Here is a 27,209-nt window from a genome sequence, read left to right as displayed (position 1 = left end):
CTGGTTAAATCCTGCCCCCTCGCAGCCCTCGTTTCCCGCACTCATCTCCTTGGCCCCGGGGTCTGGCCCTCAGCCTTTTCCTCCCCGCCTCCCCCCACCCCGCCCCCGCCCCGGCCCCGGCCCCTCGAAGCTTTAATCCCTCCCGCTGCCGTACCGCCTTATCTGCTCCCAGCAGCTTTCACTGCTGCAAAGCCCTCTCCCCCCTCCTTCCCTGGATCTTCTTTCCCCTCCTTCCGCGTCCTCTCTTCTCTCTGACCACCACCACCCCGCACCCCCGGCCTGCCTCTGCCTCTCGGGCCCCTACGATGACTCCTGGCTGCCACCAGATACGAACGCCAGTGCCCTTGGCCCTTTCTCCAGCCTCAGCTCCGAGGTTGCCAGCTGCCTACCCGGCCCCACACTGGCCTCTCCCCACCCCAACCCTCCCCCGACAGACTCCACAGACTTGGTCAGCTTCTAACCAGCCGAGATTTTGCATCTTTCCTCCCTCCCTGCCCTCCCTTCTCTGTCCCCCGCCCCTTGTTCCTCCAGCGGCCCCCTCGATCCCAGACGTGGTCGCCTTCAACCCCCGGTCACCCACTGCCCCCACTGCCTCGGCCTGGGCGGGCCCCCAACCCTGATGCGGGGCTTTCGGTGCCAGCCACAGGAGACGGGTCAAGGCTGGGCTAACCGGCCCTCGGACAGAGCAGGGGGTGCCCAGTACTGGCGGCCAGTGGGGGCAGGGCCCAGCGGCGGGACGCTAACCCTCTTCAGTTGCCTCAGATCACGTCCGGGCCTCCCCACCCCCTTCGCTGGGACTCTCATTAACCGCTTCTCCTGCCTCGTCCGCGGCATAAATAACCCAGATAAATCAGCCGCCGTCCGCCCCCCGCCCCTCGGCCCCCGCACAGCCCGTTTGTCACCGCTGCTCGCTCACCAGCCAGGACTGGCCCAGTCCCGGCCTCCGCCCCCCGATCCGTGTCCCTTTCCCACCCACGTCTGTCCCACACTGGCCGGTGCCCGGGGTCCCCAGCAGAGCCAGGCCTGGGACAGGTATCAGCTGGGCTGGGCAGGGTGGCAGGGCGGTGTACTCTGGGAGCTGAGGGCAGCTGGGGCCTCCCTCTAGGACTATGCTGCCTAGGAGTTTGGGGGGTCATGTCATTTATGAGTGGGTTCACCCAGGCTGGGCACGTGAGACCCACGAAGAGGGTGGGGGGAAGGGGCCAATGTAGCTTAGCTTGGGGGTCCCAGCTGGGAGAAGAGGCAACCCAAGGTCTGAGGGTGCGGGGCAAGGTAGTTGGGAACCCCCAAACTGGATCCTGAGAGGCCTCCAGGTCTACCTTCTGGAGCACTTTGCCCAAATGAAACCTCCATGCCCCCTACCAGGGGCTCTGAGTTAGAACCCTCCGGCCCTTCCTCACCTATCTGCCCCCCATTCCCCCGCCCTGCCTGGTCAAGCCATACAGATGCACCACTCTAATCGCTGCCTCAGTCCATCCACCGAGCTCTCTCTGTCGGGAAGCCTACTTCAGCCGGGTGGGGGTGTGTGGAGAACTGGACTGGGGAACAAGTCTGGGCAGTGGGGCCAACGGGAGGGTGGGCAGAGAACGCCTGGCTAAGGCTTCACGTCTTGACCCTGCCCTCCCCCCCTCCCCCCAACTCCTCCCCCCCAACCTGCACCCACATTCCCACCCCCAGAGTCCTGGGCAGCCCCTCCCCCCTTGCTCACACCCGGCCCCGGGTCCCAGCTAGCCACACTTGGCCCTGATGCTCACTGCAGGGGGCAGCCGGTCCACTGGGAGTGGGTGGGAGAAGCAGGGGGGAAAAGGAAGGGGGAGCTTGGGCGCAGGGCTGGGGGTGGGGGTGGGGAAGAAGCTGGGCCGGGCCCCAGGGACCAGCTGGGCAATGAGCCGGGGAAGCAGCCGGGAGGCTAAATGAGGGAGATTATCACCCAACTGCAGCCGGGCAGAGAGGGAGGCAGGCAGGGAAGCGGGGAGAGGGAGGGGAGAAGGGACGGGGGCCAGAGGGGAAGGGGGTGTAAAGGGGATGGGGGTGGGGGTGACAGGGGAGGCTGGAGGGATTGGGGGGAAGGCCAAGGGATGAGCTGGAAAGACATGGAGGGGCTCCCACTGAGCACAGCCATATTCCCAGGGTCTGGGAGACTGGATGGTGGGGACTTGGGAACAATTGGAGACAGCTGGCTGTGGGGCAGTAGGAAGAGGGGGGCGCATGCGGCTCACTGCTGCTCCACTTTGCAGTGGCCTGGAACTCCCCTCACCACCGTCCGCCCCCTGACCCCCTTAGCCCCCTACACAGGGTTACCACCCAACTTCACTCCTGCTAGAGGCTGAAGGCTTCCTGACGCACCCTCAGGAGGAAAAGGGTGTGCTTTGGGCTCATGATGGAGGTCAGTTATGTTGGGGGGCACGACCTGTGTTCACAGGACAGTTTAGTAATATGCACGGAGTCCTGGGCAGCAACCAGTGCTGGGGGAGAGCTTGGGGGTTAGCTCCCCATTTTCTTGGCAGAGCCCCAGACTGAAGTAACCTTAAAAAAGCAATTAAATCACCTTAAAAAAAAAAAAACAGTAAAGAAAAATCAATACCAGGAGAAAGGGGGAAGAGAGAGGCTGGGGAAGACAAGGAGGTGGGGGAGGAAGGCTGGAAGGGTCTGGTGGTCTACAGGGAGGGGTGAGCATGGCAGAGGCTGCCTGGGCAGAGGCAGCGATGGGGGCTCTCGGTGGTCACTTGGCGACTCTTGAGTGCTAACTCAGCAGATGCTCTCAGTACCAACCCCTGTCCCCTCTGGGACTTGGCCAGACGAAGCCCCTGGCCCCAGGAGTCTGGGCTCCTCAGAGTGAAGGAGCTGGCCCGGCCAAGGGGCCCCTGAAGAAGCTACTTTGATGAGAGGCTGGGGCCAACCCCCGCAGGGTGCTACACAGGGCTGGGGTTGGGGGGGCTCTGTGTGTGTGTGTGTGTGTGTGTGTGTATGTGTGTGTGGGCTCCACGCTTGGGTGACCTGCAGTGGACATGGCCTGACCTGGGCTTGCAGCCAAGGGTGTGCAGAGCAGTTCCCTGCCCCCCTGGGGAGCCACTCCTGGGCCCCTTTCTGGGGCAGGGCAGGCCTGCCGCAGGGGAGGGGTGGCCGCTGGGCAGCGGGTGGACCTCAGGCTCTAATCCCCGGCTGCTGCCGTTTCCCTCAGATCGATTCCCTTCTCACTTTTTTTTTTCAGCTGCTGGTTCCGCGGCTCGGATCGATGGAGCCGCCTTCCCCGCCCCTCTGAGCTTCCTCTCCCTGCTGCTCATTAGCGCCCCGATTAATCAGGCCCCCCCTTTCCTCTAGGGGACAAGTGATTCCTCTCCCATGAGGGCTTCACTCTCGCACAGCTCCCCCATCCAGGGCACAGGCAGCTCACTGTGACCACTCCACCCTGGGGGTACCCCGGCATCATCCCTTCTGGGCCAGCCACCATGGGCCCCATCCTGCCTCTCCTCTGCAAGGTGCAGCCACCCCAGCGCTCCCCTGCCCCTCTGCCTAGCACCCCCTGTGCCTGCTTCTTTAGGATTGCATTCCCTCTGATTCAAACCCAGCACATCTGGGCTCCCTCCAGAACCCCCATTTGGGCTCTTCCTGACCTCCATGCGATACCCTCTCCCCCACATCATACAGCCTCTGCTCCCTGGCCTGGCCATCCAACACGTTCCCCCGCCCCCACCACAGGCCTGGCTGTGGCAAGGGATTTGGGAAATATTTGGGAAGGCAAAGTGGCCACAGATGCTTATGCCGGTCAGGGTGCCCTCTATCACAGACACAGGAGAGACTGAGTTTGGGGATGGAGATGAAGTCGGGGAGAGGGCGGCCAAAATCGGAGAGCAGGCAGGGGCATGGTGGATGTTAAGTCCGGAGCAAAGCTCTAAGGAAGTCAAGTATCTGGATGGAGCCATCACTGACCCCTTGTCTGTCTTGCCTGCCGTTCTCTGCCCTCCCCTCCCCTCCCTCATTCAAACAAGTGGCTTTCCCGAGGAGTTCTCTGGAAGGTGCTGTGAGTGGGGTAGCGAGGTCAGGTGGTGGTTGGGTGCTGCTGTTAGGAGTCAGGGAGGCCAGGAGGTGGGGGATGGAGTTGGCTGACCCTTCTCGGGGTGTGGTCCAGAAAAGTGGCAGAATAAGCTAAGGACTCTGGGTGCAAACCTCTTCCCTGGTGGCCTGGGAGTGGGGCCAGGTGAGGACCCCACGCGTGACGAGGGTGTAGCAAGAGTTTGGGGGCCTCCCGACGAGGTCCCAGGCAGGGCCCGGAGATTCCTGTCCAGGGCTGGGGGCTGCCCCCCTCCCCTGGCCTGGCTCCTGCTGCCCGTGCCGCCGGTGAAACGCTGTTGACATGTCCTGAATTATTAAGCACGGGGTGGGCTCCGGAGCACATGCTGAGCGGAGCGGCTGGGGCTGCACGGCGTGGCGGAGCAGCGCTCGCTCCCTCGCTCACTCGCTCGCTCGCAGGGACACACGCAGGGGCTGACAGCTGTGCTGGTGCTGATAAGGGAAGCCACAAGGAGACGATCGAGGAGAGAGACAAGCGGCGGCAGAGGCAGAGGCATCATCAGGGCTGCGGAGCTGCTGGGAGTGGGAGTGACTCCCCCACCTCGGCCCCCACCCTGTCCCCATCCTCTTCCCCGTTTGCCCTGAGTTTAGAAGAGCCGCTGCTGCCAGCGCCGCCACTCCGGAGGGCACCCGGGGCTGCTGGCCAGGGAGGGACAGGGGCAGGAAGGCTCCGGCTGGTCCCAGCAGCTGGGGACAGATGCCGATCGAGATTGTGTGCAAAATCAAATTTGCAGAGGAGGATGCGAAACCCAAGGAGAAGGAGGCAGGGGATGAGCAGAGCCTCCTGGGGGCCGCTCAGGGGGCAGCAGCCCCCCGGGACCTGGCCACCTTCGCCAGCACCAGCACTCTGCATGGGCTGGGCCGGGCCTGTGGCCCAGGCCCCCATGGACTGCGGAGAACCCTCTGGGCACTGGCCCTCCTCACCTCTCTGGCTGCCTTCCTGTACCAGGCGGCCGGCCTGGCCCGAGGCTACCTGACCCGGCCTCACCTGGTGGTGATGGACCCCGCTGCCCCAGCCCCGGTGGCCGGCTTCCCCGCCGTCACCCTCTGCAACATCAACCGCTTCCGGCATTCGGCCCTCAGCGACGCCGACATCTTCCACCTGGCCAACCTGACCGGGCTGCCCCCCAAAGACCGGGATGGGCACCGTGCTGCTGGCTTGCGCTACCCAGAGCCCGACATGGTAGACATCCTCAACCGCACCGGCCACCAGCTCGCCGACATGCTCAAGAGCTGCAACTTCAGCGGGCACCACTGCTCTGCCAGCAACTTCTCCGTGGTGAGTCCTGCCAGGCGGCCCGGCCGGCCTGGGGTGGCTGGAGGCTTGTTGTGGGGGTGCGGGTGGCGCTCAGGGCATCCTCGACAGGGCTTCCCCTCCTTCCGCTGCCAGAGGCTGGCCTCGTGTCACCCCCCAGCCTGGTGTTTCCCTCGGGGCTCCCTGGCGGGGAGCAGTGGACGCTCCTGGGGGCTTACCCAGCCGCTGTTGCTGCTCCTCCGCCGGCTCTCCTGCTGCCGCAGCGCCAGGGTCTGGGGGGCCGGGGTCCTGGGATGGGCCTGGGGGGGCCTGGAAGCCAGTCAGTTTGCTGGGAAGGGATGCACCAGACCATGGTCAGACCAACTGACCCCTGCTTTTCTCTTACTCCCCTTCTCTCCTGTGGCCGCTGGATTTTTCTACCCCCACACCAAACAAGGGCGTTGGGGAGAGCGTATCTGGGGGCTCCAGCAAGGGAGGGACTCAGGGCTGCGTCTGGGGGAGCCGACCCGGCTGGCAGACTGGATAGAGTCGATCTTTGCAGACACTGGATGCCAGTGTCTCTCGCCGTCTCTGTGTCTCTCACACACACCCCCTTTCACGAACTCCCTCACACATCCCTCTTTCATGCTCCCAGCTTCTCCGGCTGCCCAGGCCCTCCCTCTGTTTCCTGGTTCTTGCTGCTCCCTTGCCTGGCTCTGGCTCTTACACTGAGAATCACTCATTCACTCTTACGAGCGTGGCTCACCCTCACTGCTGCCCCCAGCACACACGTGCGTACAACACACACACACGTGTACACACACGCACACACACACACCTACTGCATGGGGACATAGTTCCTGCACACTTTCTCACGCACACTCAGCGTCCCTGTCGCCACACTCATGTGCACACCTGCACACCCACGCACGCATCCAGAGAGCTACTCATCCACGTGCCCACAGCCCAGCCCTTACTCAGCTGCCCAGGACAGGGTCACCCCCTGGATACCGACCCATCTTGTGACCCCAGCTATGTCAGCCCCGGCTCCCTGTCTCACGTATGTGTGAATGCACGCAGACGCACACACACTCTCACATGGAGGCGTGGGGCCGCCCTCCCATGCACACCTCCCATAATCCAGGTGTGTGAGGTGTGTGGGGGGGGTGGTGTGTCTTGTATGCTGTCTGTCTGTTGATGCTCCATTCACCCACAGTCACAGGCTGTGTCTGTTATTGCCGGGGCTTGAAATGCTGTCCCCGGTCTAGTTTACTCCCGGCATTATGTATGTGTGGAGTGTGGGGAGTGTGTTTTCATTCTTGTGACCGTGCCCAGCACATATGCAAATACATGGCATCAACATGGTGCCCGTCCAGCCCAGGCTTTAAAGCCAGCCCCAAATGGGGTGCTCTTCTTTGTCATGACCCGGGGCTCCCCACCCAGGGTCTCCTTCACTCACTGCCTCAGTAGCACCGGGAAATATGCTCCAGCCATGTTCCTGCCCCCACCAAGCCTGCAGTCTCGGGGTCCTCCTGCCGTGGGGTGGGGGCAGTGGGGTGGAAATGGAGGAAGGGATGAGAAGGAGGACTGTGCTGAGAGAGGAATGGGGGCAGGTGGGCACTGGCCTTGTGGTCCAACCACACACCCCTTCTTCCAGGAAAAATCACTGCTCTCAAAGTGATTGTCCCTAAGGAGTGTGTGAATGTGGCCTCTCGGGTCCCGGGGGCTCCTCCTGCGACATCCCCACCCCTCCGGGTTGGTGGGGGGACAGAGCCCAGTGTCAGCAGGTGTTGTTGGGGCAGAAATCAATGGGGGCTTTGTGTCCCTGAGTGGGAGTTTGTGTCCCAGGCCCCATTGCGGGGGTGGAAGGAAAAGGGGAAGAGTGATGAAACCTCAGTGGGGAGGGAGAGATAGGGGTCAAGGAAGCAAGGTGAGGGAGGCCGGAGGTTCCTGCCTGGCCTCCAGGGAAGGGGGACATGCCTGCAGGACGTGGGAACGGGGAGTCCCGGGATCAAAGCTGGTGAGTCCCTTTGAATGTGGGGATGGCCAGGCACGGCTGAGGGTGGATCTCCCATAGGCCCTTTGCGATGGAGAGAAAAGGACTGAAGACTGTGGTTCTCTGCTCTGGCTGCAGCAGGACAGTGAGGGGCGGAGGAGCAGAGCCCTCACGGGGGGAGAGGAATGTCCCTTGGACCCACCTGTCCCCCCACCCAGCCTAGGCCCCGTACCCTTCTCCCAAACCCCAACCCCCATCTGCCAAGTGGAACTCTTCCCTGGACCTGGCATTCTAGGGCTGAGTCCTTATTGGCCGTTTACCATGGTCTGGCATTATGGTTGGGATGGGAGGATCCACGGCAATGGGGAAACTGGGAGTGTGCTGTGTGGGCAAGACTGGAGAAGGGGTATGGAGAGACAAAGACATCAGGCTCTCTGATGGGGACGTGAGGTCACAGTAGACTCTGTGGTGAGAATATGGAGCCCACGATGGGGATTTGGGATCCATGGAGGGGAGACGGGTACAGGGATCAGTGATGAGAACCTCCAGCCCATGAGTGCTGAGACACAGTGACAGCGATGGATGGGGTATGGGTAAGGGGCTGGTGTGTGTTTTCTGCTGCTTTCCCCGTTTTCTCCTTCCCACTCCCCACTCTGCTGTGACCTTTCCTCCGAATCCAAGTTAATAAATGTCACATTTTCCAGCCTATTTTTACTCTGGGTAATGCACCCTCCCCCAGTCCCCTCAGCTGCAGCTCTTGCTTCTGTTACCACTGCCATTGCTCTTACCCTTGGCTCCCTAATGTCCCCTCACCGACTTCCAGCCAGTCACTCAATCAACACGGAATTCTGAGCACCTACTATGTGCCAGGCTCCCTGCCAGGTGCTGTGGGGGCAAAGAATGGGGGAGCCCCGGTCCCCAGTCCCTGTCCTCAAGCAGCCTCCAGTCTCGTGGTGGGGCGGGGACGGGAAGACTTCAGAGCTTAACCAACCATGCAAGAGTTAACCAGCCATGCAAGCAGTGTCAGGAGGCGCCAGGATTAATTGCCAAACGAGGTACATGGATAGTGAGAGCCAAGGTTCGGAGAGGCACTCTGCTGAAGAGGGCTGGGAAGGCTTAAAAGGGATGAGGCAGGCTGGGCTAGGTCTGGGGAGGAGGGGAGAGGGTTGAGAGAGAGGAGAGGGCTCCTGGGTGGTGGGGGATGCTCCCACCTCTCCACCCATACGCGCCTCCACTTAGCTCACCCCATCTCTTCTCTTTTCTGCACCCCCCGCCTCACCCAGTCTCATACCAGCCCACTCCCACCACCACCTCCTCCTTCCATCACCACCCATATACTCTCTCTTCCTCCTCGATTCCTACCACCATCGGCTCCCCCACCCCAGTGTGCCAAGCCCCATCCATACTTTCCCTGGCTGCGGCTTGCTCTGAGCCTGCCCACTTACTAGAAGGCAGAAATCACTCTTTCTCCCTAGGCTTCGTTTCTTCAGCTGTAAAATGCAGCTCTAAAACTCAGCATCTCCTCTCATCTGGGGATTGTATGGTGAAGCAATCAAGAGTGTGGGTTCTGGAGCCAGGCTGCCTGGATTCGAACCTTGGCTGTGTGGCCTTGGAGAAGTCAGAAAGCTGCTGTGAGCATACACTGCTGTATTCGTTAAAAACAATAGTAGAACCTAAAAAAAAATTGGGTGGTTGTGATAATCAAAAGAGATGGCTGTAAAGGGCTTAGTCCACTGCCTGGCGCGCGCACACACACACACACACACACACACGCGCAGTGTGCATTCAGAGTGTCAGCTGTTAGAAACGCCACCACCCCAGCTCCTGGCCCTCCTTAACCTGCCTGTTCCCAGCACCACCTGCTGTTTTCCAACCCGTGTGCTGGCATCTTCGCTGCTCTCCACCACCTAGCCTTGCTCCTCTCCTGACCCTCGAGCCCGCACCCCACCTCTGTCATAGCATCCCCATGCTCCCCACTCCTCCCCAGGATTCAGGCATGTGTGTGCATGCAAAGGAGTGCACACACTCACAATCTATGCTGAACCACAGAACACTCTGTGATGATGGAAACATTCTGAATCTGTGCTATCCACAGTGGTCATCACTAGCCACACTGGCCAGGGAGCATCTGCGGTGTGATTAGCATGGAGGACTAACATTCCATTCAAACAGCCGAGCGTGGCCAGTGACTGCAGTATCGGACAGTGAGGCTCCAGGTGGTCGTGGGGATGGGGTTCAAGCTGCCAGGTTGGGGAGGGTAGGCTTTCCAACTGGCGTCAAAGGATATGAAGTGGTGGCGGTGGGCTGTGATCAGAAGTCTGGCCATCTACTAAGGTTCCAGGTTGAGCCAAGGATGGGGCCTGTGCCTGGGGACATCGAGGTGTCTGCTCACCACGTGAGCAGGTACACCTTACTTCCCAGGTGTAGGATGTGACCTTGGTCTTTTCCGTTCTGTTGTGTGGGAAACTGAGGCAGGGGGAAGGTGGAGAATCTGTGAGGAGGTAGAGGGAGGCCAGCTCCTCTCAGTTTGTCCTTTGGGGTCTGGGCAGCCCCCCGGAGGGGCAGGTGACCGGGGACCTGTGTGCGCTTCCCTGTCTCTATCCCCTCTCAGACTTCCCTCCCCCTCCCAACCCTCCTTCCCCACGCGCTGGTGACTGCCGTGACTATTAATCACTCGCCCTGTTCTCTTCCTCTCTACTAATCAGGCACAATTAGACAAGGCCTCTTCCAGCTGGGCAGTCCCCCTCCCTGCCCTCTTCCCTCCTCTCCCAGCCCCACCCCAGCTGCCATCAGGATGGCTCGGAGGCAGAGGGAGCAGCAAGTCACCCTAGATCACTCTCTGGCTGTCCCAGCCCCTAGTTAGAGGCTCCTCCACCATCTCCTGCCTTCAATCCAAGCTTCCACCTGACCTGCCCCTTCCGCGGTGTGGTCAAGCCAGTACCCCCTTCCCTGGTATGGTCAGGCCAGTACTGACAGTCTCCACACCCGCTCTTTGATTGTAGCAGGGGCTCCTCCGCAGACATCCCAGCTCCATACCTTTGCCTGAAGGCTGCCCCTGCTCGCCCCCTTGACGCCCCCTTGACGCAGGAGGGGAGAGGCTTCCGGCTGAGCTTGGTCCAGGGCACTCATCTACATATGAACTTGCCTCTGACCCTCACTGCCAGTCCAGCCCTCTGTGCCCTCCAGCCCCAACTTCTCCCGAGGCAAGAACCGGGAGAACATTTAACTCAACATCTAGTTCAGGGTTGGTCCTGCCTTTCACCCAGTAGGGAAGGGTGGGGGGGTGAGAAGGGACGGTCACTTACCCTTGAAGGGAGCAGCAGCTTCTCAGCCTCACCTAACTGTTGCCCTCGGGTCAGGATGCCCGGTGTCGGGAAGGTGGGGGGGGGGGGGTAGGGTTTTCCCATTTGTTCAGAGAAGCCGAGAGTCTTGATTACTTTAATTAAAAATTTCTTGATTAAAAAAATAATTCCAAGGGCTACCTACAACTTGGACTGCAGAACTCAGTGAGCCTGCCCTCCCCACCGCGGGCCCCATCACTGGCTGCTGCCCCTCTGGCCCACCTGAAGGGGGCGCTCTCAGCCTGGGTACCTCCCATCGGCTAGTGGCGTTGCTGCGGGGGATTTGAGTGGCGTGGCCCAGACACCGCGGGCAGGAACTGTTACTGTTACCCAGGGCTGGTCTGCAAGGGCAAAGGGGAGGGCCGTGCCCCACCCGGCCCCACTCAGCAGCCCGGTGGCCTCTTTATTAATCAGGAATCAGCCCCGAGCTGGGCTCATTATCAACTCAGCTTCTTTTGGCACTGCCGGAAGATGCTGATTAGCATTTGAAGAAATGGCCCCCGCATTCGTGTCTTCCCTGTGTCTCCCCTACCTGTGCTCCTTCCGGGCCCCCCACCCCTGCCCTTACGTTCCCTCTCCTGGCTGGTGGCAGGGCCGACTCCACCGCCAAGCCCAGGCTAGGGGCAGAAGAGATCAGGAATTGGGGCGGGGGGGTGGGGGGGGTGGGCTGGGAGGCATGAAGACCTCAAGGAGCACTCCGAGTGCAGAGCTTCAGGGCTACTCAGTTTGGGGCCCTTGAGTCAGTGAGTCCCACGGGAGGAGGAGGGGGAGTGAAGGCGGGTGAAGACTCAGGGTGGTCTCGAGAGATGGATAGCCTCCCTGGAGGAGGCGGGTGAGAGGGCAGCTTCAGGCTGAGTTATCAGTGTTTCCTGCCCTTCCAGGCTCTCCCAGTAATGCTGCCTCCTTGGAGCAGTGGGCAGAGAGGGTGGGGACAGTCAGAACCGTGGACAGGAGGCAAGAGAGGTTTTTTCTTTTGGGGGGGGGGGAGTGAGGGGGTAAATCCCGCAGGAGGCTTAGGGTCTTGGAGCCATCCCACATGAATGGGGGTGGGAGGACAGAGACCCCCCAGGGGTGGAGATCAGAGGCTTCAGAGTGCAGTTTTCCAGAAGAGGGAGGGGTGCCTGCAGTTTTTCCCTGGCTCCCAGCCCCCAGGCCGGGGCTGGCAGCACTGAAAATCCAACCCACCCCCCAAATGGTCACTATGCCCTTGGGACACCCATTTTGAGTCAGAGGGGGAACAGTTCCAGAAAGACAGGCAGAGGCTGCAGCCGCCGAGGCAGCAGCGAGAGAGTTCAGAGAGGAGCCACGGGATGATTAAGGGGAAATGGAGGATTGATTTAGGAGGAAAGATTAAAGGAGCTAAATCCGTGGCGCTTGGCTCAGCGGTGACTAAGCGTGGACAGGATAATAGCTTACAAATGTGTGAAAGGTGTAAATACCAAACGGGGGGAGGGGAGGCGGCTCGGCGGCCAGGGGAGCGGGGCTGGGGGGCTGGGGAGGCCCCCGGAAGGGCAGGGGATCCTCAGGCAATGGCCCGGTAGAGGGCTGGCTCCTCTCCAGTGGGAGTGCAGCGCAAGCAAACAGGGGTGTTGGGGAGCCCGGGTTCCCGGCAGGGGTTCCATTTCGGGGGCACAGCTTCGCCGGCCTGTGCTACCTCCACATCCCACTCTCGCCCCGCTGAGGATCTGAGGCCGCAGGTTCAAATCCCATCGGAGTCCCTCCGCGGCCCTGGGCACCTCGCCTTCCCCTCTGCAGCCCTCCGCTGGGGCCCCCGCCCGTCCCCGGCCGAGGAGGGCGGCGGGAGGCGGGGTCTCCCTCCGCGGTGGAAGCCTTTGGCGCGGCTGTGTGCGGAGGTCACTTTGCCGAGGAGCCGGGAGCCGGGGGAATGCAAATGAGGCAAACCCAGGGAGGAAAGCGGAGGAGCCCGGAGGAGACGGGAGGGAGGGCGCCCGGGCTCCGTGATGGATGCCTACCCCGCGGGAGGGACGAGAGAGGCGGCGAGGAGCGCCAGGCGGTGGGTGCGGCCCTCTGGGTGCGCGTGGGCCCGGCCTGGATGCTCCGGTGCACCCGCGGGGTGGGGGCGATGGCACACCCACCGTTTCACCGCCGCTGCCACCTTCTCGTCCTCAGCTCCTAAACGCCCGCCGGGCTACGGGTGCGATTCACTGTGCAAGCAAACTCTAGTAACTACTAACTTTGCATCGAAGGCTGGAACATCAGGGAGGGACTTCGTTACAAATGTAATATATTCCTGCCTGCAAGACGGGGCCTTCCCTGGTAGCTCAGACGCTAAAAAAAAAAAAAAAAAAAAAAAAAAAATCCGCCTGCAATGCGGGAGACCTGGGTTCGATCCCCTGGAGAAGTGAACGGCTACCCACTCCAGTATTCTTGCCTGGAGAATTCCAGGGACAGAGGAGCCTGGCGGGCCACAGTTGATGGGACTGAGCGACTTTCACTTATGCAAGACTGGCTTTCTAGGGTTTAAGGCCAATGCGGTCGCTACTGGGAATAGGTCCGGCTGTTTACCTGGGTCCCGGGGCCCGCCCTCTCTCCTCCTCCGTGGAGACAAGGCGCTCCCTGAAATCGCCCTGTTCTCCCACGGCCTCACGTGCTCCTGCTCGGCCTCGGCCTGGAGTCGCAAGGCCTTGACTGTCTGGTACTTCTCCACCACTGCTCATGCATTTACGTTTGAAGAAACATCGTGCCCATTTCCTGCTAGACTCACAAGCACCACTACCTTGGAGAAGAAGTCGCCTTGAAAAGTACCTGGGCGGCTGGCGGCTGGGGTGTGCTGCGTCATGGTCCCTGCGGTAGGGGAGGGGGCCAGGCTTATGGGGTGGGGGACGTAGCCCGCCAGGTTCCTCTGTCCTTGGGATTCTCCACGCAAGAATACTGGAGCGGGTTGCCATGTCCTCCTCCAGGGGATCTTCCCTACCCAGGGATCTCATGTCTCCTGCATTGGCAGGTGGGTTCTTTACTACTAGTGCCCCTTAGGAATCCCTTAAGGGGGTGGGGTGAGGGGGGTATGCTCTCTGGGTCTGATTGTTCTGTGATCAGATGCCCTTCCTGGGTGGGTGAGTGCTCTTGCTCTGGGAAGCGTGACTCTCCAACCCAAGTTGAATTCCTGTTCCACAGTCATAGGACTTGGATCCGTCCCCCTATCACAGCCCACATCCCAGCTACTAACATTTGCTTGTCCCGGGGATTGTTGGTTTTCTGTGCTTTGTTCTCCACTGTTGTACACCTGGCTCCCAGTGTTTGTGCTCAACAAACACTTTTGGAATGAATAAATGCCTCTGGGGCCAAACAGCCAACTCCTCCAGGGCAGAAGCCAGCGATTTTTTTCTCTGAATTATCCCCAACAGCAAGCACAGTCCCAGGCATGCTGTACAGGCTCAAGGACCAGTGTAGGACAAGTAAGCCTGCTGTGAACGTCTGCCACTTCATGAGCTCCGCCTAGTCCTTGGGGCTGTACCAGGGGTGTGTCAGGACACAGTGGCCTTGAGCCCCGAGTCCCATGCCCCTGACTCCGTCCCCTCCTCTGCTCTCTCACGTGACTCTGGCCTGCTCCTTACCCTCTCTGGTCTTCCATTGTCTTGTCTGTAAAAAGGAGATGTTAAGACATCTCCAGTAGAGGGTTTTTGTGAGAATTAAGGTCCCTGGGTCGGGAAGATCTCCTGGAGGAGGGCCTGGCAACCGACTCCAGTATTCTTGCCTGGAGAATCCCATGGACAGAGGAGCCCAGCAGTCCTATAGGCCATCAGTTCAGTTCAGTCGCTCAGTCGTGTCCGACTCTTTGCAACTCCATGGACTGCTATAGTCCATAGGGTCGCACAGAGTCAGACACGACTGAAGTGCCTTAGCATGCATGTACACAAGAAGTTAATTTATATAAAAGGCTTAGGACTGTGCTTGGCACAGAGTAAGCACTGAATAAATGTTAACTGTCGCTGTTATTTATGTATTCGATACATTTTCTCTTTTTTATTACACCTCCGACGATGCCTATTATTATTCCCATTTTACAGAAGAAAAATGGAGGGTCAGAGAGGTTAAATGACTGAAACCGAATCTCACAGACAGCGCAGGGCTGCTGGCCTGCACCCTCCTCTGGTAGGACAGCCAGATCTCAGAGCCTGGGGGTTTTGCTTTGACAGCATTTCATCCTCGCCCACAACTGCTGAGAGAGCCTTTACTAAGGGGCATTGTGCCCAGTGAGAATGGGCCCTGGAGGGATCCAAGGTCAAATGGCTGCCCCAGTTGGGCTCCCCCACTTTCTTGAGCACTTTGCATGCATCTCTCTGGACTTACCTCTGATCCTCACTGTGAACCTCAGGAGGAGGAATTACCATTACCCCTTTTACAGAAGAGTAATCTGAGGCTCAGAGAGGTTAAATCACCACCCAAAGTTGTTTGTCCAAGGTTAGTGGCAGAGCCAGGATATGAACCCTATTCTGTTAGACTTCAAAATGTGCACCTATTTTTCCACCTTATGAATCTTAGGTGGATCCTTTCCTAGCACCACATCCGCTGACTGATCTCTGACCTAGTTTGGATCTTATTGATCTCCACAACACCCTTATAACTAATACTGAGGCCTCATGTATGTGATTTTACCTTGCAAATGCCTTTCACCTACTTCATCTCTTTTGAGACTTAAAACCAACCTGTGAGATAAGGCGATCAGGAATTCCTATCCCCACTCAACAGATGAGGAAACTGAGGACCAAAGAAGTCAGTAAATCACTTTAATAACCAAGTTACACAGCAGTCACTGGTGGAGGCAGGGCTAGGACCAGGGTCTACTGACCTCCAGGGTGGGTAATGAGGGTTAGTGGACAATGCTGGGGCCCAGTGGGGGCTGGGGCTGCACACTAGTTCTGAATGGGCCCTCTTTTTTCTATATGCCCTTGGGTATGTCCCTTGCCATCTCTAGGCTTTAGATTTGGCCTTTGTACAATGAGGCTTTGGACTGAGTGACCTCCCAGTTCTGACCAGTGCAGACACCCCCAGCATTTTGAGTTGGCACTGTCTTCCCTGGCGAGGACAGAGAAGGAGGAGGCTTTGAACCTGGATGCTTGGGTCACCCCTGAGTGAAGCTGGGACTGGAGAGCCATCTGACCTGGGATGCTAGTCACGGTCCACAGCAGATGAAAATATAACCCCTCCACTGGCTACCCAGGGCCCCTGAGCACTGTAGGATTAAGGGGAGTTCGTTCCAGGTGCTGAAGTGAGAGGCATGGGGCTGGACCACATCAGGGGAGGGCTGATGGAATTTGGAGGGATAAAGCTGCCGTGGAAAAGAGGGGTGGGGAGGAGGTGCCAAGGCCTTGGCAGAGGCAGGGTGCCCAGAAGGCACTGGAGATAAAGCCCAGGCCGCAGATTAGTGCCGGGATTAGCCCAGCCTCGGCTGCTCCTGGCTGCTTCTTATCTTCTGGAGGCCCAGAGCCCTCTCCCCTACCGCTCTGAGCCCTGGCCCTGCTAATTGCCTGTTAACCCCGTGGGCTCCAGGACTGCAGGGAGGGTGAGGGGGTGGGAAGGGGTGAGGGCAGATACCAGCCAGCCAAGGCAATGGGAGCTGTGGACAGATGGAACTCAAGGGGCTGAGAGAGAAGCCATTGCTCAGAGGAGCACGCTGTGGACAGATCTCTCCCAGTCTCTGGTCATTGGTCACCATCTGGGGCAGACCCGGAGAAGCAGGCAGGGAGAAGGAGGGAGGCGCGCTTAGGCAGGGACTCTTGGTCAGGGAGGTGGTTTCAGGCCCAGGGAAAAATCAACAGGAGGAAGACACTGGATACCTAGTCTAGGGGATAGACAGAAAAGCAAACAGATAGAGATGCAACGGGCAAAAGAACAGAGAGGCGGGGGGATAGGGTGGTGTACCCAGGCCAGGGGGATGGACAGGCAGACAGAGGGCATGGAGCAGAGACACAGGCCAGATGAATAATTGATCAAATGCTGAGGACACAGAAAGACCCAAGAGGATGCAGAGAGGCTTGACAGACAAACTGAGATCAGGGAACAGGGAGGCTGGAGAGGCAGACAGACCCAGGCCAACGCTGAAGGCGAGGAACAGGCAGAGAGCTGGCAGGAAGTAAGCTGGGGGAGGGGTCCAGGGGTCTGTCTGCAGTGCGGACACAGTCCTGTCTAGAAGCTGTCCAGCCCAGGCCCAGAGGGGCTCTGCCCACGTCCAGGAGGGCAGACCTAGGAATGAGGGCAGAGAGCAAAGGAGGGCCGAGAAGAGGGAGAACCAGGCGGGAGAAGGAGGTGTTGCTGGGATGGGAACAGGCTGAAGCCTGAGGCTAGTGGTGGCAGATCTGGAAATAGCCCCTCAGTCCATCAGGGCACATCCTGGCCCAGGACATGCCTCTTTCTGTGGCCGGACTCTGAAGCCTCAACTCCTGTGCACACACCCTCCTCTGGGGCCAGTCCTTGGGGAGAGCACAGTGGGCAGCCAGTGGGACCTTGTGGCCGAGCAGCCGTGCCGTCTCCATGGAAGAGGCTGTGGACTGTGCTGCCACCAGGGTTCTGCCACTTAGGAGCCGGCAGCTCCACCCGCTGCTGCCTGCCTGGCCCAGGGACTGTCTCCAGGGCAACGCTCTGCTCTGCCCAGCAGTGGGGCCTGACCCGGGCGGTGCAGGTGGCCTGGCCCTGCCAGTCTGGCCTGTCCACTCCCTGCAGAGCATTGTCCATCAGACCCAGAGTCCTTCCACCCATCTTCCTTTGTCACCTTCTCTCTGCACAATCTCCTCGAGGGCAGAGGTACCAGGTAGCCACCCCCATCTGAAGCCATTGGAGCCAAAGCCTTCCCAGTTGGCTCTGCCCTGCACAAGGCTAGTCTCAGTATCATGTAGTCTGTGTCTCTGTGTGTGTGGTGGAAGGATCAGGTAGGGAGGCAGCCCTGGCCCCACCCAGGTTCAGATTCAAGAGACACAGGTTCGATCCCTGGGTCAGGAAGATCCCCTGGAGGAGGGCATGGCAACCCACTCCAGTGTTCTTGCCTAAAGGATCCCATGGATAGAGGAGGAGGCTAGCAGGCTACAGTCCATGGGGTTGCAAAGAGTCAGACACAACTGAAGCGACTTAGCAGGCACTGGGGATACCAAGACGGTGAAATGGGGGCTCCCAGCCTCAAGGAGTCCACGGTCCCATGGGAGAGATCATGACAGTGCCCAGGGGTCAGGGTCAGTCACTGCACGCTGGGGGGAACGTGTGAGCAGCTCCCTACCAGGGTCCCCTATGCAGCCTGGTACCTTGTTTAGCTGCCCCCCTGGAGCCCACATTGAAAAATGGCTGCAGCATCAAAAGCTGATTCCAGCATCTGCTTGGCCCAAAATAGGAAGGGGGTGAGTGGTTTGAGAATTGGGGCAAATGCTTACATATTCTCCCCCCTCTGCCTTTCCCATACCACTGAGGATCCAGTGATCTTGCCCCCAGCCCTGTTCAAAGCTCTCTTCCCTATGGGGACATGTGAAAACACAGATCTAGAGTTGGGCTGTCTTGCTGGACTCTGGCCCTCTTGTCTAGGGGCTTTTGACCCATAGTGTGGTCTGCAGACCAGTGGGTTGTTAGAAATGCAGAATCTCAGTCCTACTCCCTAACTCATGTTTACTGACTCAGAACCTACCTTTTAACAAGACCTCTAGGTGTTCGGTGTGCACGCTAGACTTTAAGAAGCACTGATCGTGGAGACCTTGGCAAATCAGCCAACCTTGGGACCTCAGTTTCCTCATCTGTAGGATGTCGGGTGGCTGTGAGATTTGATTGGAATTGGAAAGAGCCTGTGAAGCATTGAGCGCAGTGCCTGGGGCAGAGCGAATGCTCTGGGACTGTCAGCCATGCCCACTCCTGCCCCACTGATGGCCACACCGCAGGGAGCTGGGGCAGGGGTGTGACAGACACGGTCAATGACGATTGGAGCCCAGCAGCTGGCATGGGTGTGAAGGCAGAGGGGAGGGACAGGTGAGGGACTGAACCGAGAGGCCGCAGATATGGAAAAGAGAGTAGGGAAGGTGTAGAGGACTGGAGTGAATGGGAAGGCGGGATGGAAGAAAAGGGGTTGAGTGTTGAGACTCCAGTCTCCTTTTGGCTGGATGGGGCCGGGACAGGGGCTGGGACTTGGGGCAGGGTAGGCTGGGGTTGGGGGAGTTGCCAGCACTGGATGGTGGGAACCCCTGAGTTCTATCTCAGTCAGCTGCACCTCTCCCACTGACTAGTTGTGTGACCTTGGGCAACTCACATCGCCTCTCTGAGCTGCGGCTTCCTCATCTGTAATCATCAGGCTCATTAAACCTACCTGATACCAGGGTGGCCGAGGAGATGCAATGGGGCAGCAGACGTTGCCGTGTTTTGTAAACTGCACAGTGCTTGTTACGTGAGTCCTTTTGTTTTGAGAATCTGAGGCGAGGTGCTTGGGTGATAGAACTGTCTGAGAGGGAAGAATTAGCAGGATCATTAACCTAGTAGAGATGGGAGGGTGAGACAACCGTGCCCCATTATGGGGGCACGCCCTGCCCCCAGTTCCTAGAACTCCTCACTCGCACTGCCCTCCACCCAGCCCTCCCCTTTCCCTGGAGCAAGGCGTTTAGGAATCTTTTCCCTTACATGGCCTCCTCATGCCTCTCCTCCCAGCTTTCACCAGAGTGAAAATGTTCCTGAGGAGAGGGGGAGAGAGAGAGAGAGATTGAGTGCGTTGACCTCCTTACCCCCAGGGAAGGTGCTGCCTGTGATGGGTTTGACCCGGGGGCTGGTCTCTGTGGGGTGAGCCCGGCAGGGGGGAACTTCCATCTGCCTCCCTCCCTCAACCTCCTCCCCACCCCCAGTCGCTTACAACTAACTCCCAACCGCAGCTCTGTCCCCGCCGGAGCCTCGGCTTCCATCTCCGGGGCGCCGGCGCCATCTGGTGTCCATATGGGAGAACTCTCCGCAGAGGAAACCGGGGATAGGCTTCAGTTCAGCGCGGGTCGTCTTTTCTTAAAGCATCCCTTGTGCCCTGCACTGGGGATGCTCGACTCACCGTCTCTGTGTAGCATGAAGTCGAGTGAGGGATGATGATTGCTGCTCAGGGAGACAAACAGATGAGCAAGGTTATCTCAGGTCTTGATGAGTATTTTGAGCAAACCCACAAACACACTGATCAAGGAAGGGTGACACTGTGAACATGGGTGTGACCTATGAGTGTGCATCTGAAGGGACACTTAAGCTCAGGTTTAAAAGATGAGCAGCTGGGCCATGCCAGCTGGGTGGAAGGGAGCATTCCAGGAGAGGGAACTGCATGAACAAAGGCCCTGGGAGAGATGTTGCTCCATAAGTTTGAATTTGTCATGAAGATCTGGGGGGTGGAAAAGCAGGAGAGAGGCAAAGGTCACCTCTTGTGGATACTTTCAGGCAAGGAGGGAACTTGGCTTTATTCTCTGGGGAATGGGAAGCAGTTGTTGGGCTTTAAGATGGCAAGTGACTTGATTGGATCTCCACAATTTAGAATGAGCACTCTGGCTACCGTGTTGTGAATGGCTTGGCAGGAAAAAACTTAAACACGCCGATGCTCAATCATGTCTGACTTGGAAGGGAGAGGCAAAGGCGGATGCAGGGACACTAGTTAGGAGCCTGCCGCCATGGCCAGAGGCAGATGATAGTGAAAGTGGGACATGAGACGGAAGGAAACTGGATGGATTCTAAATAGATTTCGGAAGTAGAATTGCCCAAGATGGCTGCTGGATTAGATGCCTGGTCACCCCTGTTCCGTATCTCAGCAACCAACTTACCGGGAGAAGGCGATTTCAGGGATTCCGACCCTAGAAACTAGGTTGAGAGCAGGGCACTTTACTCAGAAGAGGAGAAGGAGTCAGGGACAGGATTTGGGAAAACATCAAGAGTTCTGCTACTGGTATATGAAGCTGGAAAAGAAAAGTAAAAGTGTTGGTCACTCATTCGTGCAACCCCATGGACTGTAGCCCACCAGGCTCCTCTGTGCATAGGATTTACCAGACAAGAATACTGGAGTGGGTTGCGATTTCCTTCTCCAGGGGATCTTCCTGACCCAGGGCAGATTCTTTACTGGCTGAGCCACCAGGGAAGTCCCATTAAGCTGAAGGTGACTTTTAATCATTGAAGAGAGGATATCAGTAGAAAACTTGAGGGAGCGGCTGGGCTGTAGGTTGGTTGCTGAGATATAGGACAGGGGTGACCAGGCAGGTCTGGTGGCCCTTACAGACCACCAAAGCTTAAGGGATTGTCTTTCATCCCACACCCCGCCCCTCCTCTCTCTCACCCCAGGTCTATACTCGCTATGGAAAGTGTTACACCTTCAACGCGGATCCGCAGAGCTCTCTGCCCAGCCGGGCGGGGGGCATGGGCAGCGGCCTGGAAATCATGTTGGACATTCAGCAGGAGGAGTACCTGCCCATCTGGAGAGAGACAAGTACTCAGGCGGGAAAGGGACAGGGACTCCAGCCGGGGTCCTCCGCCTGCGGCGAAGGTTTCCTAAGGACCCCATCTTCACTGTGCAGATGAGACATCATTTGAAGCGGGCATCCGAGTGCAGATCCACAGCCAGGAGGAGCCACCCTACATCCACCAGCTGGGATTCGGCGTGTCCCCAGGCTTTCAGACCTTTGTGTCCTGCCAGGAACAGCGGGTGAGCACGCCCAACTGCGTCCTGGGTTGGCCGTGGGGTGGGGCCTTTGGGCCCGGAGTGCAGGCTCACCAGATCTGCCCTCCAGAAGCTCACATACCCCCAGCCCTTTCACAGCCTTTGCTGGGGCTGTGGGTGCTGGGGGCCAGGTGAGACTTCTGTGCGTGACTCCATCGTGCCCTGCCTCTTCAGCTGACTTACCTGCCCCAGCCCTGGGGCAATTGCCGGGCGGAGAGTGGGCTCGGGGAGCCTGAGCTTCAGGGCTACTCAGCCTACAGCGTGTCTGCCTGCCGGCTGCGCTGTGAAAAGGAGGCCGTGCTTCAGCGCTGCCACTGCCGAATGGTGCACATGCCAGGTGGGCACCCCACCCCCACCAGCCCTCCGTGCCACCCTGCCAGGCTCCAGAACCTCTGAGGGCAGAACACTGCTCATGTGCATGGGGGCAGCTGCGTGTGTATGACCACATGTGTGCATGTGTCTACCCACGTGAGGGTACCTGGTATGTGTTTGGGATTTTGTGCATGTTTTCACATACGCATATGTATCTATGCCTGTTACTATGTATTTCTGCATACATGTACTTGTGTAATCTGTACTTGTGTACTTGGGTTGTGTGCACAAACTTCATCATGTGCATGTAAATGCATGTGCATAGTCGTGTCCATGCAAGCGTGCATGGCTTGCATGCACACATGCACGCACACATCTCCATGCTTCTGTGCACAAACACGTGCACATTCATGCATGCACATATATGTGCAAACACCCACATGTGTGCACATGAACATGTGTGCCCACATTTGGGAATGTGCGGGGTGGAGAGTGGATGGAACCATAGACTCCAGGAATAATCTCTCCTTTCAGGCAATGAGACCATCTGCCCGCCAAATATCTACATCGAGTGTGCCGACCACACACTGGGTCCGTGCTGCCTTCTCGTCCTGCCTCTCCGCCCCACTCCTCTTCATCTCTCTGTCCACCTTTCTCCTCACTGCCTTGGCTCCTCCCCTCCCAGTCTCCTCCTGGGGTTTTTCCTGGGGGCTGAGCCTTATCCCATACCTCCAGGGGTCTGAGGACCTTTGCAGGTGTGGTACTTGGGTAAGTGGAGGCCGCGGGGTGGGAGGTTGCCGAGAACCGGAACTGAGAGTGAGGGGCGGGGCTTCTCATCTTGGTCCAGCATATGAGCTTGCCTCTCCGGGGAAAGGGAAGTGACTTCTCCCTTGGTGTGAGGAAAGGTGCATTGCTGGCTGTCAGTGTGGGTAAGGCAACCCCTTCTGTCCTTAGATCTCACCTGATCCACACTTCATTCATTCATTCATTTATTCATTCTACAGATGTTTACAGCCTGCGCTGGTGCCAGAGGTAAGAATGGGAATGAGAGCCCTGCTCTGGGGTGCTTACTACCCAGCAGGGGTGTGGATGGGCATCACAATGTAGCCTGTTAGTCCTTGGGTAGGGGAACCTCAGCGATTCTGTGGGGCCCCAGCAAAGGCAGGCAGCCCCACCTGGGCAGGCAGGGAGGATTTCCAGAGGAAGTGACATATGAGCTGAGGCTTAAAGGATGGTGAAGAGGGGGACACTTCTAGGTGGTGGGAACAGCTCTTGCTAAGACTTGTGGCCAGAGAGAGCACAGGTGAGTCTGGGGCCCTGAAAGGTCAGTGTGGCTGGAGGGCAGAGAACAAAGGAGGGCATGGTAAGCGCAGAGGAGGCCCTGGGAAGCCAACAATGGCTTAAGGCCAGGCAAGAATGCCTTCTGCTTTTACAAAGGGGACTCTGATGAGATGTGAGGATGGAAAGGCGAGGAGGAAGAGAGGAGGAAGACTAGACTCGGTGATTGATCAGAAGCACACTGAGGAATCCAGATGCTGGCCGCAGGGGCGGGCTTGAGATCCGGGGACAGAGTCACGCCTTCTCTGTCCTACAACTTCATCTGTCAAACGGGTGACTGAAGAGTGTTTCATGAAGAAACAGATATGAATGGGGATAAGGGGACCACAAGGAAGGGTGAGACTCCACAGAACTAGGGCCACCCAGAGAGGCACCTGTGACTGTCCGAGAGGGACAGGAGCTGGGAGCTGGAGCCACAAGAGGAGAGATGTAAACTCTACCCCAAACCAGAGGTCAGGGAGTCTGGGTGATGCATTTGGCAGAGATCAGCTTCCTGGGACAGAGCCAGGTGGGGAGAGTGGATCTGAAGGGGTGAACAGGGAAAACCCAGTACACTGAGCACAGGGATCTTGCCCACTGTTCTTCTGTCTGTTCATTCATCTACTCATCCATCCATCCATTCTCCCATAGGCCTATGTAAAAACATGCATTAATTCCATTCATCCCAGCATCCTCTCCAAGCCCCTCGTGTGTCTGTGGCCTCACATGATTGATTAGCTCTGGTAGGTGGGCTGAGCCCTCCCTCTAAGCCACGAGGACCTCTCCACCCCGCGGGGCTGGGCAGCAGAGGGAGAAGGAATGTGCTGGGGGTTCTGCCCCCGCCCACTTTCTTGAATGGTCTGAAACTGGACCAGGAAGCCCGTCTGGTGCCAGAGCTGGTCAGAACCAGCCCTCCGTGTGGGCGTGGCTGCCTTAGGACCACCCCGAGGCTTCCTTCCAACAGCTGGTGGGCCTCTGGGCCGTCCTGCCCTCCCCCACTGCACTCTCTGCCTCTGTGTTGCAGACTCCCTGGGTGGGGGCTCCGGAGGCCCGTGTTTCTGTCCTACTCCCTGCAATCTGACCCGCTACGGGAAAGAGATCTCCATGGTCAGGATCCCCAACAGAGGCTCGGCCCGGTACCTGGCAAGAAAATACAATCGCAACGAGACCTATATACGGTATGTGTGTGTGTGTGTGTGTGTGTAATGGAGACCACCCTCAATAGGTCTAGTATATGATGGAGGCTAGGAATGGACTGCAGCTTTGTTAATAATGAGCGTTCTGCCAGGAATGCCTTTCAGGATCTTGATCTATTTTTTTCTAACTAACCCCTGCCCACCCTCCAAGTCACATCCTTTGTCTTCGCCTCCAGGGAAGCCCTTCTGAGCCCAAATGCCTTTATCTGAGCTCCCACAGCACGCTGTCCGTATCTCTATCGTTGCATTAACCTGCTGTTTTAGAACCCTCTGTTTGCATGTCTTTCTGCCCCAGCAACCTGGGAACTGTTCGGTGCATGTCCAGTTCTGTGCAGAGGGAGAGGAACTGGATGGGATTGGGGAGGAGCCAGGTGGCCCACAGGTGGCCCCACTGAGCCCTGGATCTGGTATCCTGTAGCCAATCTACAAATGCTGAGCATCCTCTGAGTGCCAGGCCCAGCGCTGGGCCCTGTGGGGACAGAGATGATTATAACTCATGCCACAGTTTGTGGATAAGGCCTTGTTTGAAAGTGTTTTTAGGCCCCTAGGAGAGACGACTGCGGGTGGGTTAAGGGGAGTGGGGGAGGCATGAGCTGGGCCTCTGTGGACCCCCGGTTTGGGTCCATGAGAAGAGGAGGGAGGGGGGAATCCCAGTTAGAGATGTGTGGGATGCTGTGGAGACCAGCCTGGGCGTCAGGAAGGCTGTGTGGTGAGAAGCAGATAAGAGTGCGGTTTGGACAAGAACGTACAGTGCAGCGGATCATGGGCAGTCTTAAAAGTCTGGAAGAGGAATTATGGAGTAGACTGCAGGGTAATGGGGAGCCACTGAAGGTTCTGTGGGGCTTCTCAGGTGGAGCTAGGCGTAAAGAACCTGCTTGCCAATGCAGGAGACACAAGAGACTCAGGTTTGATCCCTGGGTCAGGAAGATCCCCTGGAGGAGGCCACAGCAACCCATTCCAGTATTCTTGCCTGGAGAAACCCTTGGACAGAGGAGCCTGGCAGGCTATAGTCCATAGAGTTGCAAAGAGAAATGACTGAAGCAAATTAGCATGCACGCACACCCACACACACGAAGGTTCTACAGAGGTACGGGGATGAGGCAAAGTGAATGCTAATTGCTGCTTTAGAGAAGGCCAGAGGGAGGGCAGGCCTGGGAGTTTAGTTTTGTTCTCCCAGGCCTTTTGCTAGCTCCCAGAACACGAAGCTAACAGGAATCTGGGCCTGCTTCTCCTCACAGCCTTTGGGAGCCTGGGGGTGATCACCAGCGTCTCTGTGCAGGGGCCTCAGATCTGGGTCTGCTGGGTCTGGGATGTCCCGCCAGCTGTCTCCTTGAGACGATGGCCCCTCAGGGATACCCTGCTTCCTGTCTCTGCAGAGAGAACTTCCTGGTTCTCGATGTCTTTTTTGAAGCCCTGACCTCTGAGGCCACGGAGCAGCGAGCAGCCTACGGCCTGTCAGCCCTGCTGGGTGAGCCTGGGCTGTGATTGCACGGGGATGGAGCAGCCAGCCTCCTCCCTCTGACCCTGCTCTCGTGCTCCCCAGGAGACCTCGGGGGACAGATGGGACTGTTCATCGGGGCCAGCATCCTCACATTGCTAGAGATCCTCGACTACATCTACGAGGCAAGGGACGGGGGCCCGGTGGGTAGGAGGAGGGGCTGAGGGGAAAGCAGAGAGGCCCGGCAGGCTTTCTGGTACACCTGGACTGGCAGGAAGTCAAGCTCAGGGTTCTTTACTAACCCTCCCTCTTCCCTTGACTGGCCAGAAGGTCTGAGCGCAAGGAGGGGCAAAGAGAAGGGGGATGGGGGAGGAGGGCTGGGGTGTCCTGGTGGGGGTTTGCTGCGGCAGCAAGTCCTATGTAGTGGGGCTGGTGAAGCCCGTCCTTCTCCTCTAGCAAGTTTCCTGAGCCCACTGCTGTCCCCCCACCCTGAACCCCAAGGTGTCCTGGGACAGACTGAAGCGGGCGTGGCGTCGTCCCAAGACCCCCCTCCGGACCTCCACCGGGGGCATCTCCACTTTGGGGCTTCAGGAGCTGAAGGAGCAGGTGAGGATGAGTATGCAGCCAGCGCTGTCTCCCAGGACTGAATCCCCCCATAACCTCTGACCTAGCCCTCCAGGGTGGGGTTCCTGAAGCCTCTGCCCCCCACGGACAAGGGAAGGCTGTCTGTGAGAGGCCTGGGGGCTCCAATCGATCTCTCCCTGTCCCCCTCCCTTTTCACCTTGCAGAGTCCCTGCCCAAGCCGGGGCCGGGCTGAAGGCGGGGGTGCCAGCAGCCTGCTCCCCAACCACCACCACCCCCACGGCCCCCCAGGAGGCCTCTTTGAAGACTTCGCTTGCTAGGATGGTGCTGTGTCCAAAAGGACCCAGGAGTCTGGGACTCCTCCTTGGATCCCCCCTTGGACTCCGGCTCCCAGAACAGGAGGCCTGGGGTGGGGGTGGGGGGGCCCAAGGCTGAGGGAGCAAGAGCGGTGCCCACTGGAAGGGTGGGGTCTCTCACTCACCCTGGCGCCAGCTGCTTTGCACAAGGCTTCCTCTTGTGCATACCCTCCACCCCCAGGTTGGTGACCAGGGAGAACTGCAGACCAGGACGTGGGCCCCTGAGGAGGAGAGAAGGGGTGGGGGAGGAAAGAGGGAGGAGGAAAAAGGGGCCCACTCCAGGAGTGGAACTCTCTGTACATTTGTATATATTCTGGGAGGACAGGGTGGGGGTAGGGTACCGATGTAGAAGGCGGGTGGGACAATGGTGATCGGGGTGGGTAGTTTAGGGACAGCCAGGACCCCAGTCCTGCAGTGTCAGCAGGAGAGGGCAGGCCCCCAGGACTCAGGACAGCTGGGCTGGTCCTGCTTCCTGCCCTGCTCCAGACCCGGCTCCCCTTTCGGCAGGGGAGTGGGTGATCCAGCCGGCCTGGCCCAGCTCCCAGTTTCCCCTGCCCCAACTCCACTCCCCGAAGCCTGCGCCACAGGGAGCAGCAGCTCTTCCAGACCTTGGCTGAGCTTGGGGTTGGGAAAGGGGGCTTCCTCAGGCCTCTCTGCTTCTGATCTGGTTTTATAAAGTGCTGACAAAATTGGGAATAAAGAGGCATTAAGAATT

At 58.5% G+C, this 27,209-nt stretch overlaps 1 protein-coding gene across 2 annotated transcripts; it reads left to right on the top strand.

Moving 5' to 3' along the window:
• The first annotated feature begins 122 nt into the window (after positions 1-122).
• On the top strand, positions 123-27,207 carry ASIC4 (acid sensing ion channel subunit family member 4). Of its 2 annotated transcripts, none has more exons than XR_006265153.1 (10): positions 123-5,350; positions 20,918-21,062; positions 21,151-21,278; positions 21,468-21,630; positions 22,140-22,196; positions 22,610-22,637; positions 23,947-24,100; positions 25,662-25,741; positions 26,058-26,162; positions 26,345-26,373. XR_006265153.1 is itself a non-coding variant. In XM_043445233.1 (10 exons), the coding sequence occupies exons 1-10, from the start codon at positions 4,769-4,771 to the stop codon at positions 26,456-26,458; spliced, it is 1,620 nt and encodes a 539-aa protein (XP_043301168.1). In that variant the 5' UTR covers positions 123-4,768; the 3' UTR covers positions 26,459-27,207. The 2 variants fall into 2 exon arrangements, 1 of the variants encoding a protein (XP_043301168.1); XM_043445233.1 differs by lacking the exon at positions 22,610-22,637 and adding an exon at positions 25,495-25,586 and having other exon boundaries at positions 26,345-27,207.
• The last annotated feature ends 2 nt before the right edge of the window (positions 27,208-27,209 follow it).

The sequence above is a fragment of the Cervus canadensis genome, chromosome 24 (genome assembly GCF_019320065.1).
Source record: "Cervus canadensis isolate Bull #8, Minnesota chromosome 24, ASM1932006v1, whole genome shotgun sequence".
NCBI lineage: Eukaryota > Metazoa > Chordata > Mammalia > Artiodactyla > Cervidae > Cervus > Cervus canadensis.
This window is presented reverse-complemented; position numbering and strand designations above follow the sequence as displayed.

Bases quoted from the DNA above. Each gene is read 5' to 3' on its own strand.
- ASIC4 (XM_043445233.1), top strand. From the start codon at position 4,769: ATGCCGATCGAGATTGTGTGCAAAATCAAATTTGCAGAGGAGGATGCG. The intron at 24,101-25,494 runs GTATGTGTGTGT...CTGTCTCTGCAG, and splicing joins CGCAACGAGACCTATATACG to AGAGAACTTCCTGGTTCTCG. The intron at 25,587-25,661 runs GTGAGCCTGGGC...CGTGCTCCCCAG, and splicing joins CGGCCTGTCAGCCCTGCTGG to GAGACCTCGGGGGACAGATG.